Here is a 16,906-nt window from a genome sequence, read left to right on the forward strand (position 1 = left end):
TATCGGATCCACACAATCTGTTCTATCCGACCCGATTCGTACACGTATGGACGGTGTTGCAAATATAATAGGATAGGGTGCGGTTTGAAATATAGCAAGTTTTCAGGTTGTAGGTTTGAACCGCACCCGTCACAATCCTCCCGCACTTAGAATATATAATTTTTTTTTTTTAACTTGGACTGTTCATCTATGATCTATCCTAGATATTTTTGTTTTGACCAAACAAACCAAACCCTAATGCATTAGGAAATAATTTTCATAAGCTCTTATCTGAAACATAAATAAGCAAAAATGCTAAGAATCATAATTAATGAAGAAATGCAATATTTTCTTCTTCTTCTTCTTTCTTTTTTTTTTCCTTCCATTTTTTCTCTTGGATATATATACACATAAGTTTTTTTTTAGAAAGTATATATAGATATAAGTTATCTTGGAAAAAAAAGATGTCTTAAACTTGTAGATGAATCAGGTAGCAAGTTTATGAATCATGCAAATTTTGTGTAATATTAAAAAAATGTAATGTATTAGTATTTATTTATAACTAAAAATTTTTGGATTGAGTTTCTATACTGTAGGAATTTTTAGCATCCCCTATAAAATTGTTCGTTCATTCGTTTTGAAAGTATATATCATTGAGAGAACCACACTTAAAATCTCAATCCCGGTCTTTTTTTTGTTTGATTTGCATTATGAGTACTGCTTAGCCTAACATTTGCTTCTATCATTGAACAAAACTGTGATGCATGGAATTGGAATTTTATAATTTTATAAGTTTGAATGATTTGTTTGTGTTAGGAATTGATTTTGTTGTGTTTTTAATTTTATAAATTTTAATTAATTAATTATTAATGTTGGAGCATTTTAGAAAATTAGAAAAAAATGGCCCAAAATAAATAGTTACAAAATAGAAAGAAAAAAAAACTCAAAAATAATTTTTTTTTAAAAAAAGTCCAAACCGCAAACCGCCCTCATATTTGCGAACCCTATCCGCACAAACTGCAAACCGCACAAATCTGATCCGCAACCACTCCTAACTACATTACGATGAAATTGAAAACGAAAAAAATTCGAAAAGAGGAGAGTAAGAACTGACACTCCTTCGACGACACCGCTAGCGACGAAAGACTTGCAAATGCTTAAGAACGCGTGACTTGGAGCGTTGACTCCTTCTCTAGCAATCTTCGCTTCTTCAGCCAGATTGACGATTGTCGACACCGCAGTCCCACTCATCTTCGCTACCACATCTTCAGAGGCCATTCAAACCCTAACTCATCGGAACCCTAGGAAAAATTCGCAGCCGTCATGACCTTCGGCGATCCAAAGTGAAGGAGAGGTGGTTTCATGAGAAATGGTTTGGTTGCCTTTTAAAAATCAGCGATCCAGAGGTCGGCAATCATTCATCCTGAAAGAGAAAGAGAGAGAGAGAGAGTTGACAGAAAAAAAAGAAAGAAAAAAAGAAGTGATTTAGAAATAAAATAATTAAAATAATTATAGACGAATTAAAAAGTGACACGTGTATCAAATAAATGTAAAAAATTAACAGAAACAAACGGAAATAGACGGAGGGTCAACATTGGTGCACAATTAAAAATTCAGGGTTTAAATTATTAAAATTAAAATGTTAAGATTTAATATTAAAAACACGCTAAAGCCTGAGTTTTTTTTTTATAATTTGCACAGTAAATTTTAAACATTACCAAACAATACCATCATAATTCACAGTGTGACAGTGCACTTGATTAGAGTGAGCTGAAGTGCTAAACATCTGCATGGATTAAGAAAATTTATCATTCATTTCATTTCATTTATTTCTTCCAGTACATAAAAATATTATTTTTTAGTTATTTATTTATTTGTTCTTTTGTAATGACAAATTAATGTAATAAACTTTTGAATGACATTAATTAAGATGTTTCCATTACTTGGGCTTACAAAATATACTATTATGTCTGACTTCATATTTATGACAGTATTCATTAGGATTACTTCCACATTTTTTTACTGTTAATCATAGTACATCGTCTTCTATATAGCAACCAACAATGAGCACTCATTTGCACTGGTCTTGTAACAAATGAATTTGGAATTCACTAAAACCATACTACTAACAACATATACATATACATACATATTTTCAGAATTTTAATTCATTATTATAGAAAATTATGAAAATTGATGGTGTTATTAGTCTAACTAATAAAGTCTCTTAAGGGGTGTTTGGGAAGAGAGATGGACTAAAACAATCTATTAAAAGACAAAATAAGCTAAAATAATCAATAAAAAAAAATGTCACATTTAACTCATAATCATTTTTCTTTTCTCTCACAATTATCAAATCAACTAAACAAAAAACATAAAAAAAAAAAATCAACCTCTCAAACCCAACTATTTTAGTAAACTAAAAAATCAAATAGCCAACTAAAATATCTAACTTCCCAAACAAAACCTTAAACAGTTTTGTCCCAAAATCTCTCTTTTCTGTCTTAAAATATTCTTAACTGTTAAATCATAGAAAAATTTTAAAGCACAAAACTATCAAAACATAATTTCATGATTATGAATCTAACTAATAAAAAGTCCCTAGTATACTAATGGTTTTGTTCCGAAATTCCTCTTTCAAAATACTCTCAACTGTTAAATCATATAAAAATTTCAAAATACAAGAATATCAAAAAATAATTTCATGGTTATGAATGTTTTGAAACAGAAGATCAGATGAATTTGAGACAGATCCCTCTTCTGGATTCTAGTTCCTTCATCCAGATTAGGAGAGTTATGATCAGAAGGTTAGTCACATATTGTTGTGTAGCCCATTGCCAATTGACAACAACGTGCACTTGTACAAAGTACACACGCGAAGAAAAAATAGGAATCAACAAGAAGATGAACTCATTCTTCTTCTACCAAGATGAACATCAAGTGAAACTGTGGATATCGAAGAGGGTAGAAAGGAATGGGAAGCTGATTGAAAACTGTTTCCTCTTGTACATTCTGTCTTAATACTTCATATACACATTATTATGATCATATCTACACTTCAGATAACCAAAAACAGTTACCTAAATTATGCACGGAAATTTCGCAATAACCATTTCTTTCGATGCAGGATGTCCATCTTCACAAACGCCTTCGCTTTTTTCTCATCTTCCAAAAGATCACAAGCATCCAAGAAGAGTTCATCATCCATGTCAGGTACAGCTTGAAGTGCATCAACAATGCTTTCTATTGAGCTATAGTTCCTGTCCACTGTATTACTTCTACCTGCTTCTTGCAACTCCTCCCTGGTTTTCTTGATTTTTCTCCCACGTGTTGAACTTAATGGTGTGGTGGATTGGCGTCTTTTTCTCCCAGTAGACACTTCATTATCAATAGCTGGGGACTTTAGAGCTCCAAATATGCCATCCATCCCCATTTTCAGGGCATTATCATCAATATTCATTTCTGGGCACAGATAACTTGACGTTCCATCATGGATCTCATCTCCAAAAATAATGCTCAGATCACAGTAATTCTCCAATATTATATCTTTGTATGCCACAGCATCGGGATGCTTCTGCAAATCATCACGGTGACAAATTAGCCATCAATTAACAACGTAAAGTCCAAGCAATTGGAATGGTGTTTCTAATACCCTACTTCACAGAACTGGCATCAGTAAATCACTCTTTGTTAGATGGTGCATTATCAGCAATTCATCGAATAAAGGTACTTTTCAAATAATATACAAGGTCCATGTCATAGTAGCAGGAAAGTTGTACTTGGGTTAGAAACGTGATTCCGCACTCCCCAAGTAAAAAACTTGTCAGAAACTCGAACCCAGCTAAGATAAAACCTCTCAAACATATAAATCTCACATAAATAAAAGAAAAACAACTCAAGCTTAGTAGTTCCTATTTAGATATTTACTTATACTTAACAAAGATAATTTGTAGTTGACATCCATCTTTAATGTTTATTCATATTTTAACACATATCACAACTATGTAGGGAAAAAAAGAAAAAAAGAAAAAATTGTTAAAATCTATTCAATATATAAAATATATATGCTCCCATAGGCACTCCCAACCTTAGAAACTATATTCCCTAACTCTCCCAAAACCGCTTCCTGCAACTAAGGTCCATGTTATTTTGAGTTGAAGTCATTAATAATTACATGAACAATAAAACGAGGAAACAGCCTTTGATTTGCCGATTCAGTCATGCACAAGAAAGAAATTCACCTCAATATAAGCTTCCCAATAATCATCGTCAGCTGTGACTTTTTGTTCTATTCCGTCCCATGCAAAACCATTCTTGTTGAGAAGAGTGCTGATGTCATCATACTGTTTCATCAAGCTTAGGTACCGATTTTCCAGTACACATTTGTCAAACTGAAGTCCAAATTTCTCATTGAATGATGTGATCATGCAGACCCAAGCTTGCTTATTGAAGGTATTTTCAACTCTATTCCCTTCAAACACCTGTCCTAACATGAGGTCAATGAAATATCTGTCCACTGGCTTTGTCCAAGCAATGCTCGAAGTATCACTACCAGAAGAGGATTGGTCATTTTCCTGATCTACACATTGAGAAAACAATCAGTCACAAGACGCCATATAGGTGCCTTGGATACCATGAATATTTGCATTATGCATAATATAGCAATATAGATAAGTCCATTTTTCCTACATCCTGCGGAATTCTTTTTTTCTTTCTTTATTTTCGTTTTAACCTCTTTTTTTTCCATGCACGGAAAGAAAGGGAGGGAATATCAGTAAATAGAATATCATGAAAAGATGAAACAACTCGAGTACACACAATTTATAGAACAAAACTCTATGCGCCTATAGAGCTAAAAGATTCCAAATTCTTTACGAAATCCAAAAAAGTCTAGATGGGATTTATGAAGTACCAACACTTCAAAATAAGTGTCATAGTCATAACCGACATGAGGAAACGGCGGGGACATGGTGGGGACATGTATGGAACACGCCACATGGCGTGTCCCTTTAATTCTTTTTTTTTCATGAATTACGCCGGGGATACACCAACTAGTTTTTTTCTCCCCATTCTTTAGTGCTTTTGATGGATGTTGGATTTTTTTTTTTTTTGCTTAGATTTAAATACTTAATAGATCATCTATAAAAAAGAATTAATTTTTGTTAATTTTAATGGTTTGTGGATGTAATATTAATTTACATAGGAAATTAAAATATATGAAAAATTATTTTATTGTCGCGTTGTTGCCGTATCCGTATCTCCATTTTTTTGAAATAACCATGCCCCGTGTCTGTGCTGCTTAGATGAGATCAATTCGCTTTGCTCATCACTCAACTATGTAATAAATTCCAAATAAATACAGCATAACCAATCACATTACTAAGATTAGAAAGACATTGTGATACCAATATTATATATATATATCATTCACATGCAGCTTCCAAGATAAACAATTAGATCAATCATACTGGCAAATAAACAATAATCACACTTGTGCTTAAAGCATAAAGACAGAGCTATAGTCCATATTTATGATCATTGCCACCATTCTCGTCATGGTTCACCAATACAAAGACAACAGCTGTGGTTCACACAAATCAAGCAAGGAGAGAGAGAGAGAGAGACAGCTCACAAATGTTTACTTTTAGGGCACCATCATCAAGATTGGTACAATGACTTGCATGGTCACTCCTTCCATTAGTGCTTGTATTTCCATATATCAGAAACCTAGGAAGCACGGATACGGATACGGGATACGGATACGATACGATACGAATACGGCGATACGACAAAATTTGAAAAACTAGGATACGGGTACGGCGGGGATACGTTCGTAAAAAATATTATTTTAACAATTTTTAGTAATGCAGTATGCATAAAAATAAAACCTAAAGCAAAAGACAACTTGATAAAGAAGAAAGATTCCTATAAAACTAAGAGTCTTCAAGGTCAATAGCTTCAACTTGTTCCCCTTTATCTTTGAATATCACAAGACCTTAGCTAAAGCCAAAAAACCATTCTTAAATAAAAATTTCAGCAAATATACTTTTTTAAGTCATCAATGATAGCCTAGGAAGCACGGATACGAATATGGTGATATGGGGATGTGGATATGGCGATATGTCAAAATTTGAAAAAGTACGATACGGGTACAGCGGGGATACATTCATAATTTTTTTTTTTTTATATATAATTTTAATGTAATATGCATGAAAATAAAACTTAAAGTAAATTAATAAATAAGGAGAGGGATTCCTATTAACCTAAAAGTGCTCAAACATTCATAAAACATCCAAAACTAAAAGCAAAAGCAAAAGCAAAAGCAAATGCAAATGCAAATGCAAATTAAACATCATCCTTACATGCCAACACCAAAAAAAGAATGAGAGCAGAGAGAAGAAACGTGAGAGAGTGAAAAAGCGAGAGAGAAGTGAGAGAGACAACAAGGATACATCAATTTGACAAATTCTATTACTTTAACTCTCACTATATTCCTCTTATCAAAGAACTAAACAAAATATTATAAGTAATATATAACTTCGAGTATCCGATACTTCAAAATTAAGTATCCGATACTTCAAAATTAATAAAAAATTAATTAAGAAGTATCTGATACTTTTAAGAAGTATCCGATACGTATCCGCGAGTATCCGAGGAGTATCGGTATCCGATACGTATCCGATACGGATACGTCACCCTTTTTGAAGTATCCGTGCTTCATAGTCAGAAACAAATCATTATAGTTTGGGAGAGTTCTACTTCGGAATGATTGTGCATCAGGACGCTCCTGGTTATGAAGAATGTAAGCTACTGCACACTAAAATCTTACATGTTATGAATGTTATTAGAGAACTATACTGAAATATGCACCTTGATAAAAGCATCCCAGATATCATCACTAGCCGTCACCATCTGTTGCATTTCATCCCATGCAAACCCACTCTGATCAATAATAGTTCTCATATCATGGAATAGATTTCTCATTTTCTCAAAACGACTTTCTAGAACATCTTTGTGGTGTTGAGACCCAAATTTTGCAACAAACTTCGCCACCATATCACCCCAAGCTTGTTTGTTGAAATTTTGATCAATCATATTCCCTTTACGGATCTGCTCTAGCATTAAATCAATAAAATATCGGTCCATAGGCACTGTCCAACCAGACCTCGGACAACTGCCGTTTTGGGATGCTTGAAAATCCCTTCCTTCAACAAATTAAAGAAGAACATGAGATAACAATAATAGAATATATTCATCAAAACCCATTGAGCTTTTATTTCACAAAGAAAAACTACATGCATCATGCATCATTCATTTAGGGCAATCTATGCAATTTAAATTATTACTCACAGGTTCCAAAGTTGTCCAATCCTGAGAACATTTTTCACTAAATCATGTTGACACAATAGTGATAAAAAAAAATAATAATAATAATAATAATCCTTAAATCACATCAGAATACAAACTAACCATCACCATTGAAGCCCACATACGGATCTAATTGGTTCCATCTTCCTTCAGAAGTCAAATTTCCATAAACCAAGCATAAATCATTATAATTTGGCATTGTTTTTGTTCTGAATGATGTTCCATCTGGGTTCTCCTATAAACAACATATGTAAGCCACTAGCAATTGGAACTCACATGTAAGAGTAAGACCCAAAGGAATAAGCAATTCACCTTGGTATAAGCATCCCAAACATCATCAGGTCCTGTGACCATTTGCCTTGATTCATCCCAAGAAAATTCACCCAGTTCAAGCAGATTCTTCACATCTGATATAACTTCTTCAAACTTTTATACTGACCCTTCAAAACATATTTGTCATGCTGTGATCCAAATCTATCATTGAATGCTGCCACAATATCTATCCATACTTGTTCGTCGAATATGTGATTAATGATTTGCCATCCTTTATGCACTTGTTTTAACAGAAGGTCAATGAGACAGCGGTCCATTGAAGGTGTCCAACCTGTCCTTGAACAATCACTATCTGCATTACAAAAATGTCCTTTCTTTTTGAATCAGAGACTTTGATATGAAAATACAATGATAGATCAATTTAATTCACAATGATTGCAGGCATGCACCTACTGCCAATCATACAAGGCTTCCGTTTGGAAAGTGGGTTGGCTTTTTGGCTTTTTTGGCCATTTTAGCCTAGGCTAAAAAACTTTTGGGAAGGGCTTTTTGGCTTTTTGACTTTTTTTGTGAGAGAAGAGTGTAATAACTATGGGTTGGATGTGATGTTTTGTTTGTTATGGCTAAAATAGCATATTTTGTATTTTGTGGCTAAAATAGCCCAAAACTAACTTGCCTAACGGACCCAAGCCAAAGTTACATGAATTAGCTTCATTTAGCTTTAGCCAATAGATTTTCAACTTAGTTAAAAAAATTGGTAATTCAGCATTAGATGTGGTTGAGGAGCCAGTGTTTGAGAAGTATGGAAAAACTATGGCAACATTTCCTTCTTTTTCCTGAACCCCGCAAAAAAATGCCTTTTGTGAGATTTGTTAATAATTCAGACGATATAAGCAATATGTTCAGTATCAGAGAATAACAAGATGCCAATTAACAACCATCAAAACTGGGTCTATACCATCGAGGTCTTCACTGTGAGCCATATTGCTAGGTTTTCCATTCGAACCTTCCTCGCCATATATGACACATAATTTGTGGAAGCTTGGGGCAGTTTTAAATTTATACAATTGAGCATCAGGATATGCCTGCACTGTAAAACATAAGCAATGAACTATCAAACAAAACACAACTCAGTAACAAGAAGCATGTGAATGGTGGTTCACCTTGGTATAAGAGTCCCAAACATACTCTTCAGCAGTAACCATTTCTTGGGTTTCATCCCAAGAAAACCCATTGTGATCAAGAAGAATCTTTAAGTCATTATATTGCTCCCTCAAATGTTTATAGCGACTTTTCAAGACCTCTTTGTCATAGTGAGATCCAAATTTTGAATTGAATGACTTCACCATTTCATTCCAAGCCTGAGTTATGAATGCATGCCCAATTTTATTCCCTCTTAGCACCTGGTCCAGTAATAAGTCAATAAGATAATGGTCCATGGGTAGTGTCCAATATGTCCTTGTACAGTTGCTGAAACTGGGAGCCTGGGCCTCCTTTCCTTCACCTAGATAAATAAAAGACGTGTAGATGATTAATTATTCATTCGTGAGGTCATTCTTTGTCTCATTATATATATATATATATATAGGGCAAAATCCATTTTATCACTTGTGGCAGCGGCTCCCTTTTCTTCTAAAAATAGTCACATGTCCCTCCATGTGATTTTAGACTAAATTGCAACACTAACTCCATTAACGGTAGTGATAAAAAGACAAACCCTTATTCTTCCTTCTCTACTTCTTATTGTCTTCATAAAAAAAGAAATCAAATTGATCTCCATAATCACAAATAACCAAGCCAAACTTTAAAAAAAAAATAAAAAAATAAAAATCCTAATTTAAATACCAATTAAAAACTTTATTTGCCCCCATGGCATAATGATAAAGCTTCTAATGCATCTTACATTTTTGCCAACATTTACTGTTAAGATAATTGCAAGCAGAAATATAGTGCAGTTGGTTCCAAAATTGTGCCAAAACTGTGTTAGTTAACATCTTAGACACCAGTGTAGAAAACATGTTAAACAAGATCCATTTTTGGTTTAGATTTTAAAACTTCCATCTCACTCTTCCTCCTACAACATAATAATAATAATAATAATAATAATAATAATAATAAATAAATAAATAAAATAACCTTCTTGCTGAAAAAACTATCATGAAGTAAACACAATAATCACACAGAGTGAATCTCAAAATAAATGGCATAATTATTAATAATGCTTGAAATCCTTCAAAATCCTACCTATGATACAAGACAAAGATTTATTAAGTGCATTTACATGTGCTATTGATGGAGTAGTATAACAGCCAACTATTTAATACATTCAAAAAACTTAGGTTACAAGAATTTCTCATATAACAAAATGGTGATCTCTTCATTTCAATGCCATTTCCAGTGTATACCTATTTATGTCATCATCCCAGTTGGTGACAGAGTCATTACCTCCGACTGGTGAGGCAATTGTACAGGATCTGCAAATTTATGAAGCGCAAAGTGTGGCCAGTGCACAAATGGTGCAGGGGATTCCTAATGGGGTTCGGATGTGAAGGCAGGGAAAGTCCATGTCCCAGGTTTGTTCTCTCTCATATACCAAAAAAATGAGAGGGGGTGGGGGTGGGGGTGGGGACGGGGACGGGGCCGGGGGTGGTGATGAGGGAGGCAGTGACAGGGGAGTTTGGGGAAGGGGGCAAAGAGTTGGTGGGGAAGTGACAAGAGGGGTTGGGTGGGGGTGGTGGAAGGAGTAGGTGAGTTAGGGTTTGGGTTTTGGATAGGGTTTGAAGGTACAGAAAGAAGATGAAGAGAAGACTTATCAAAAAAAAAAAAAAAGAAGATGAAGAGAAGGGTAATTTAGTCTTTATGTATTGAAATTTATCTTCGACTAAAAAAATTTCCCCTCTACACAGCCATGTATCTCAATTTCTGTCTATTTGGACGGAAAATCTAACGGTAGCACTTTAGTCTAAAATCACATAGGGGGGATATGGCTTTTTTAAAAAATAAAGGGGATAAGGTGCTACCGAACCATAGGGGTGTAAAGTGGATTTTGCCTGTATATATACATATATATTGTACCAACAAGAAATTCATTTAGACTAACATTTTAAATGAAGATATTAACTTTGCAACTGATTTCATAGTTCTACTTGTAGTACACATTTATTCGAATAACTACAAAAACCTCAGTCGTCAACTGCTCGTGAGGGTATTTTAACCATTGACAACCTTAGATAGAGACTCAAAAGTGATGGTTGATTGGTCATGTATGTTCAAGAATGAAAGGAAAAGTATCGACCATCTCCTTCTTCATTGTCCTGTAGGCATCGGGAGAATGAATTATAGAGCCTGATTAGCTTAGCTTGATTTTTAGGGCTATTTGGGTGACAACCATGTTCAGTCGTGGATGTTCTTGCTAGTTGGAATTCTTACTATCCCAAGAGGTTAGAGAAAACAGATTAGCAGACTATTGTGTCATGTATGTTATGAACTATCTAGAGGGAACAAAATAGAAGATCTTTTGAGGACACCAAACTTCCTATTCATACCTTGATGGGATCTGTGTTCCTTTCTCTATTATTTTGGATGAGACAAAACTACCATTTCTCGATTTTGTCTTTTGTGTAGTTCATAGGTGACTTATATATCCCAATGGATGTATAGCTTTAACTATGTTTTTGCTTAGCTAGTTGATGTATGTAGCTATGTGAGGGTAGAATGTTAGCCCCCTCCAAGGCACTCTTTCTTATTATAGAATCGTATTTATCAAAATAAAATAAAATAAAAATCTAGCATGACTAATTTCTCCAGAATATAAAATTTAAGTCAACTAGAACGGTGGACACATTTATGGTAAAGCCATAGAATATCATTATATCAAACATAACAAAGCAGACGATCACCGTACAAAAGTTCACAGTTCATTCAAAGCTATTGCTACATCATGTGACAGACCTCAGTCTTGCCAGTTATTAAAGCAACTACAGGGTACCACATTATCATCCTAGATTTAAACTAATGTTAACTTGGTGACAGATACCACATCAACAATAGCTTCTAAGATGTCATCTTCGAGATTGTCTTCTTTCACAATTGACTACATATTCTGCATAACGTTGTGAGTCCTAAATTGTGGACATAATGTGATTTCATATTTGTCCAAAATTTAAGAACTTGATAGGGAATTGAATTCTGTCAATTTGTGATCAGGTCATAAATAGTTAATATGGTCATTAATAACAATAAAAATTGATTAAATAAACAATAAAATGAAACATTATCACAGTTGGGGTTGTCAAACCTAATGAATTGACAAACTAAACCAATAAAATGCATTTCAATTGACAATGGCAATTCATTCACAATTGAAACCCTATATCATGCCCATGATAGGAATAGAAACAAACCAATATTTAGTCCTTGGATTTCATCATCAAAGTCTATATCATGACTTGAACGACTGTATCTTCCATCTGCAGTTGCATACGCATATATCAAGCACAAATCACTGAAGTTCATAAGAGGTTTATTCCTGTAATATTGTGCATCTGAATGGGCCTGCATCCAATCAAGTTATATTACTAGCCAGCAAGGGCAGATAAATTAAAACAAAGAGAAAATGTACCTTAGTATAGTATCCCAAACATAATCCTCAGCTACTACCATTTGCTGAGTATCATCCCACGAAAACCCACTCTGGTCAAGAAGATTCTTGACATCATTAAATTGTTTCCACAAAGTACTGTAACGATTCTTCAAAATATCTTTATCATGCTGAGTTCCAAATTTTGCACTGAACATGCTAAGCATATCAGCCCATGCTTGTTTGTTGAAAGTATGTCCAACTCTGTTACCCCTATGCATATGATCTAACATAAGATCAATAAAGTAGCGTTCCATTGCTGGAGTCCAATATGCTCTTAAACGCTCACTGCTCATGGGTGTTTGGCAACCCATTCCTTCACCAAGAAACTGAAGCAATAATCATAACTGTTACGTTGTTTAAACATATAATGCTTCTTATATGTACAAAATAGGTCTACAAACCACTAATCATGACGTCAAAATTTCTAGAATGAAGGTTACGAAAACCCAGGCCACAAAAGATCATACTATTACTTAAAAACCTTAAAACTATTATTCAAAAAAATATTGCTCACGAAGCATCTAAGAATGTGTAAAAGAGACAAGTTCAAGCTAATATCATCATCATTAATGACATAATATCAACATTAATTCTTCAAAACCGTTGACATATATCGTGTCTTCAATAAATGCAATTCTTAGGTAGCATTGCAATAAACAACTCAAAGAAAAGTAACCTATAAAACCTTCAATGATAAGCAAAATGAGCTTAGCTAACAATAAAGGAAATTAGTCAGAATTTTGTGATGTGAGACTAAGTGAACACTTCATCAATAAATAGACAACATGAATTCTTAATCATAGATTAAACTAATCAATCTAGATTAGTTGAATCTTACACTGAGCCTGAAATCATATACCAAAATTCAAACCCACTGCATACACATAAAGTTGAACAGGAATAACTTGACAATTTTGATGCAGTTTTTAAATAGATCATAAAAAAATCTCTCATACTACACCCATAGTCACCTACTCACCTCATTGGGACCTATTATGTATACTTTATTTGTTATATTGGTTTATTTGATATCTTTATTCTCTTGTGCTCCACAGTGGTGGCCCCAGAAATTTTTGTTGATGGGATCAAGTTAAAACTTAAACTCAAATTCTCACTTCAAAAAAAAAAAAAATAATAATAATAATACATTGATGCTTTGTTTTTCACCAAAAAACACAAATTATGTACTTCTACAATTGTTCACAACAAAGTCCTATATTTTAGAATCAATGTGTAATAATCTCATTACCAATATAATAAAATATATCTTTTGCAATGTATATCACCAAATAAATAATCATTCATTCACTAATTTTTTATTCAATTACGAAATCGACTCTATAAATTTTATTGTTAAAAAAGATCTTTCTATTGTTTTCAATGTGACCTAGAAAAACTAATGTTAATTTCACAACCAAGTAGACCAATGGATATATGATAGGTACCGAAATGTATACATTCAGGCTCCCTAAACTACACTAGTTAAGTCCGTAATAATGGATTGGTGTGTTGTGCAGGTCATTCAAGTCCTTGCAAAGAAAGTGAGCTTAAATGAGAAGATTGAAGGTCCGCGAGATGGGACCAAACAAAGCAAGAAGGAGAGTGCTGAATGTTGAGGTGTGCCTGAGCGCAGTTCATGGTGAGCCCGGGCACATAGTAGTGAAGCTATTGTCCGAGTGAGCCCGAGTGCACAACGTGCTAAAAAGTTCGAAATTTTAAGTTTTTATGCTCGTTTTGAGCCCATTCGAACCCTGATTGGTATGAAACTATAAAAGGATAACTTAGCCTTCAAGAAAAGGGATCTTCAATCATTGAAAGATGGCACAAGAGGCAAGAGGAAGGAAACCCAAGGTTCCAAGGACAGAGTTCTCCACATCCATGGCGTTCTTCACCTTCTCCATGGGCAACTAATCTTATTCCTTAGGGTGTAGATGAAACCTTAGCCAAGTAACTTTGGTTTGTTGTATTTTACTTTGGAATTCATTATTAATACAATGATTGTGTAATTTTGAGACAATTTTCTATTCAATTGAATTCACTCTTCCAATCTTTTTTGATATATTTAATTTATGTGATTTTAAATACATGGGTACACCGTGGTAATCTTTTAGTGTAAACATTTCATACTAATTGAAGATAAGTTATGCATGATTCTTAAATCCATGAATTCTCTTGAAGACAACGTTAGGGCTTGTAGCCATAACAGATCATTATAGTATTAAGCAATCAATTCCCGAATTGATACAATGATTATTGTTATGCAGTTAGTGGTGAATTCAAATCCCCAAGTCTTTTCATACTAAATTTAACTTTTGCTTTTAATTAGTTTTCATATTTTATTATATAAAATCTCAATATCTTTAGAATTAATTTAAGAACAAATTTTTACATTTAAAGTAACTCAGCCTTTCAGTCCCTGAGAATCGATACCTGAACTTGCCATTATTTTACTGAATTAGGGTATAATTTAGTGTTTCAGTTTTTGTTGCAAACAACACAATCAATACGCAACATATATCTCCATCTCCCCAACTTTGTACTAAAATCTCCAATTCTCTTTAGTTCTAAAAACTCATTGTTGGAGTGTATATCATATCAATAATATAAATATAAAGTTGTTAAGTTTACTAGTAGAGTGGGTTCAATCTTTTAAGCATGGGGTCAACTTTAGATCAAACTATTTTCTTTTATGACAATGGATAATAATATTTCATTTTTTAAAAATATTTTAAGAAGTGTTTGATGTGGTCAATTGACACTGCCGCCTTGTCCTTGTGTCCGACACCCCTATGGCACGTGTTTTGAAGTGTCAGTACTTCATAGATCTTAAGATTTGATTTAAATTGCTAGATCAAATATCATATTATAGGGAATCTAATTAAATCTACATGAATGTCTAGAGAATCTCATGATTGACGATTCATCACCGATTCATGCAATTCAGGTGGTTTTAAATCTCAACAATCATAAAAGAATATATATATATATTTTTTTAGCTTTCTCAGTAACCATAATTTATTTATTTATTTATTTTTAGCTTTCCCCCCCTCAGAAACAAACTTCTCAGGAAAAAAAATTTAAGGCCTTACAGTTGAAATACAGACATATATATTCCACCTTTCTCACTCCCCCTGCCCCTCCCTTTTGTTCATGTTATATACCATTGGAGATCTCTAATGTTATCATTAAAGATATAAACATTCACTTTTTTCAAAGTCTACAAAACTCATTCTTTAAACGAGAAAACAAGCAAAAGAACTCTAAAGATGACAAGGATTGGAGTCTGAATATCAATGCACAAAAAGTAACTACAATTATATATATGTATATAACTATTAGAATCAGGACTCTATTTGGTATAGATTCTAAGAGGTGATTATAACTTATTTTAATTTGGGAGTCTTGTGTTGGACAGTTTAGTGCAGCTTATGCTTACGTCTTATTAGACAGAAATAACTTAAATAAGCTGGAAAAAGCTGATTATTTAAAAAGTTGGGGAAGAAATGCTTTTAGCTTCAGCTTTCTGATTATCAGATTTTAGCTTTAAAAAAAAAAAAAAAAACTCTACCAAACAGGGCCAAAATCTCAACCAGCAAACTACTTGAGGATAGATTCATTTTCAAGATCATAGCACAAAATGTAAAATCCAACGTAGGATTAAATGAAAAAACATATTCACAACCATAGCTCAAAATGCAGAGTTGTTTCATTCAGAACCCAAGTGAAACAAGGCCTTAGGCATGCTAATATAAAATCCGAAACTCGTATCAATTACATGTAGCACACTACATATTCAGAAAACCAGTGCATCAAAATGAGATGAACACTGAAGAAATGCCAATTACGAAAAGGAGAGAGCAACAGATTAAATTCCACAAGTTAATTACAAAGAGAAACAGCAACAAAGAAAAGATCATATCTCAGGGCTACCCACAGTCACTATAAACAGAAAGAGTATATACAAATAATTAGGGACATCTATAGAACCAACTTAGGGCATCATCATCATTCCAGAATTGATTCTTATACCCAATTTACTTGTCATGCAGCTTTCGTCTAATCTCTGTTTAGAGATAAAAATCTAAAAATTAAAAATAACAACAGAAAAACCATTGAGGTGAGCTTAAAAAAAAAACAACAAAATGAATAAGAATTGAAATACTTGACAAATAAAAGAAAGAAGAAACCCTACCAAGAGAGAGAGAGAGAGAGAAAAAGAGGCGAGATTAGGGTTTCAGTACCTGGAGTTCGGTTCCAAATAGGTGGAGTATAACCGGTGTATCGGCCGGAGTAGTGAGAACTGAGAAGTGTGATAATGGCCCAAGACACAAATGGCCAGTGAAGGCACTCACTTCGTCAAATAAATAAATAAATAAGGTAAATTATACTAAATTCTTTTATATTTGAAAAAAAATAAAATGAATCAGCTTGGTTTGAGTTTTTTGAATTTACTTTTTACAGAATTAATTTTTTTTATTTTTTTATTTTTATTAAATTTTTTATTTTTTAGATTCGCCTAACATAAATACACTTAAAAAATATAATATTTGTGAATTTTTTTTAAAAAAACTCACTAAATATAAAAAATACAAGGGAAAATTATTTATAAGTCTTATTATGGAGACTTATGCTACATATGGTCCT

At 33.3% G+C, this 16,906-nt stretch overlaps 2 protein-coding genes across 4 annotated transcripts; both read right to left on the reverse strand.

Annotated features, from left to right (window-relative positions):
* Window positions 1–911: 911 nt before the first annotated feature.
* LOC114263559 (L10-interacting MYB domain-containing protein-like) lies at window positions 912–7,968 on the reverse strand. 3 transcript variants are annotated; one of them, XM_082915042.1, is made up of 8 exons: window positions 7,660–7,968; window positions 7,450–7,582; window positions 6,850–7,184; window positions 6,711–6,766; window positions 5,612–5,706; window positions 4,221–4,558; window positions 3,060–3,553; window positions 912–1,402 (listed from the first exon to the last, which is right to left on the reverse strand). In XM_082915042.1, the coding sequence occupies exons 1-7, from the start codon at window positions 7,699–7,701 to the stop codon at window positions 3,065–3,067; spliced, it is 1,488 nt and encodes a 495-aa protein (XP_082771168.1). In that variant the 5' UTR covers window positions 7,702–7,968; the 3' UTR covers window positions 912–1,402; window positions 3,060–3,064. The 3 variants fall into 3 exon arrangements, with proteins under 3 accessions (XP_082771168.1, XP_082771169.1, XP_082771170.1); XM_082915043.1 differs by lacking the exon at window positions 912–1,402 and having other exon boundaries at window positions 2,945–3,553; window positions 6,850–7,180; window positions 7,660–7,951; XM_082915044.1 differs by lacking the exons at window positions 912–1,402; window positions 7,450–7,582 and having other exon boundaries at window positions 2,945–3,553; window positions 7,660–7,683.
* A 288-nt stretch (window positions 7,969–8,256) lies between these two features.
* Window positions 8,257–16,633, reverse strand: LOC145820177 (L10-interacting MYB domain-containing protein-like). The gene is made up of 6 exons (XM_082915045.1): window positions 16,504–16,633; window positions 12,280–12,588; window positions 12,024–12,174; window positions 8,784–9,124; window positions 8,579–8,705; window positions 8,257–8,456 (listed from the first exon to the last, which is right to left on the reverse strand). Exons 2-6 carry the CDS (start codon window positions 12,571–12,573, stop codon window positions 8,389–8,391), a joined length of 981 nt encoding a protein of 326 aa, XP_082771171.1. The 5' UTR covers window positions 12,574–12,588; window positions 16,504–16,633; the 3' UTR covers window positions 8,257–8,388.
* Between the last annotated feature and the right edge of the window lie 273 nt (window positions 16,634–16,906).

The sequence above is a fragment of the Camellia sinensis genome, chromosome 2 (assembly GCF_055761805.1).
Source record: "Camellia sinensis isolate YWXY chromosome 2, ASM5576180v1, whole genome shotgun sequence".
In the NCBI taxonomy this organism is placed as follows: domain Eukaryota; kingdom Viridiplantae; phylum Streptophyta; class Magnoliopsida; order Ericales; family Theaceae; genus Camellia; species Camellia sinensis.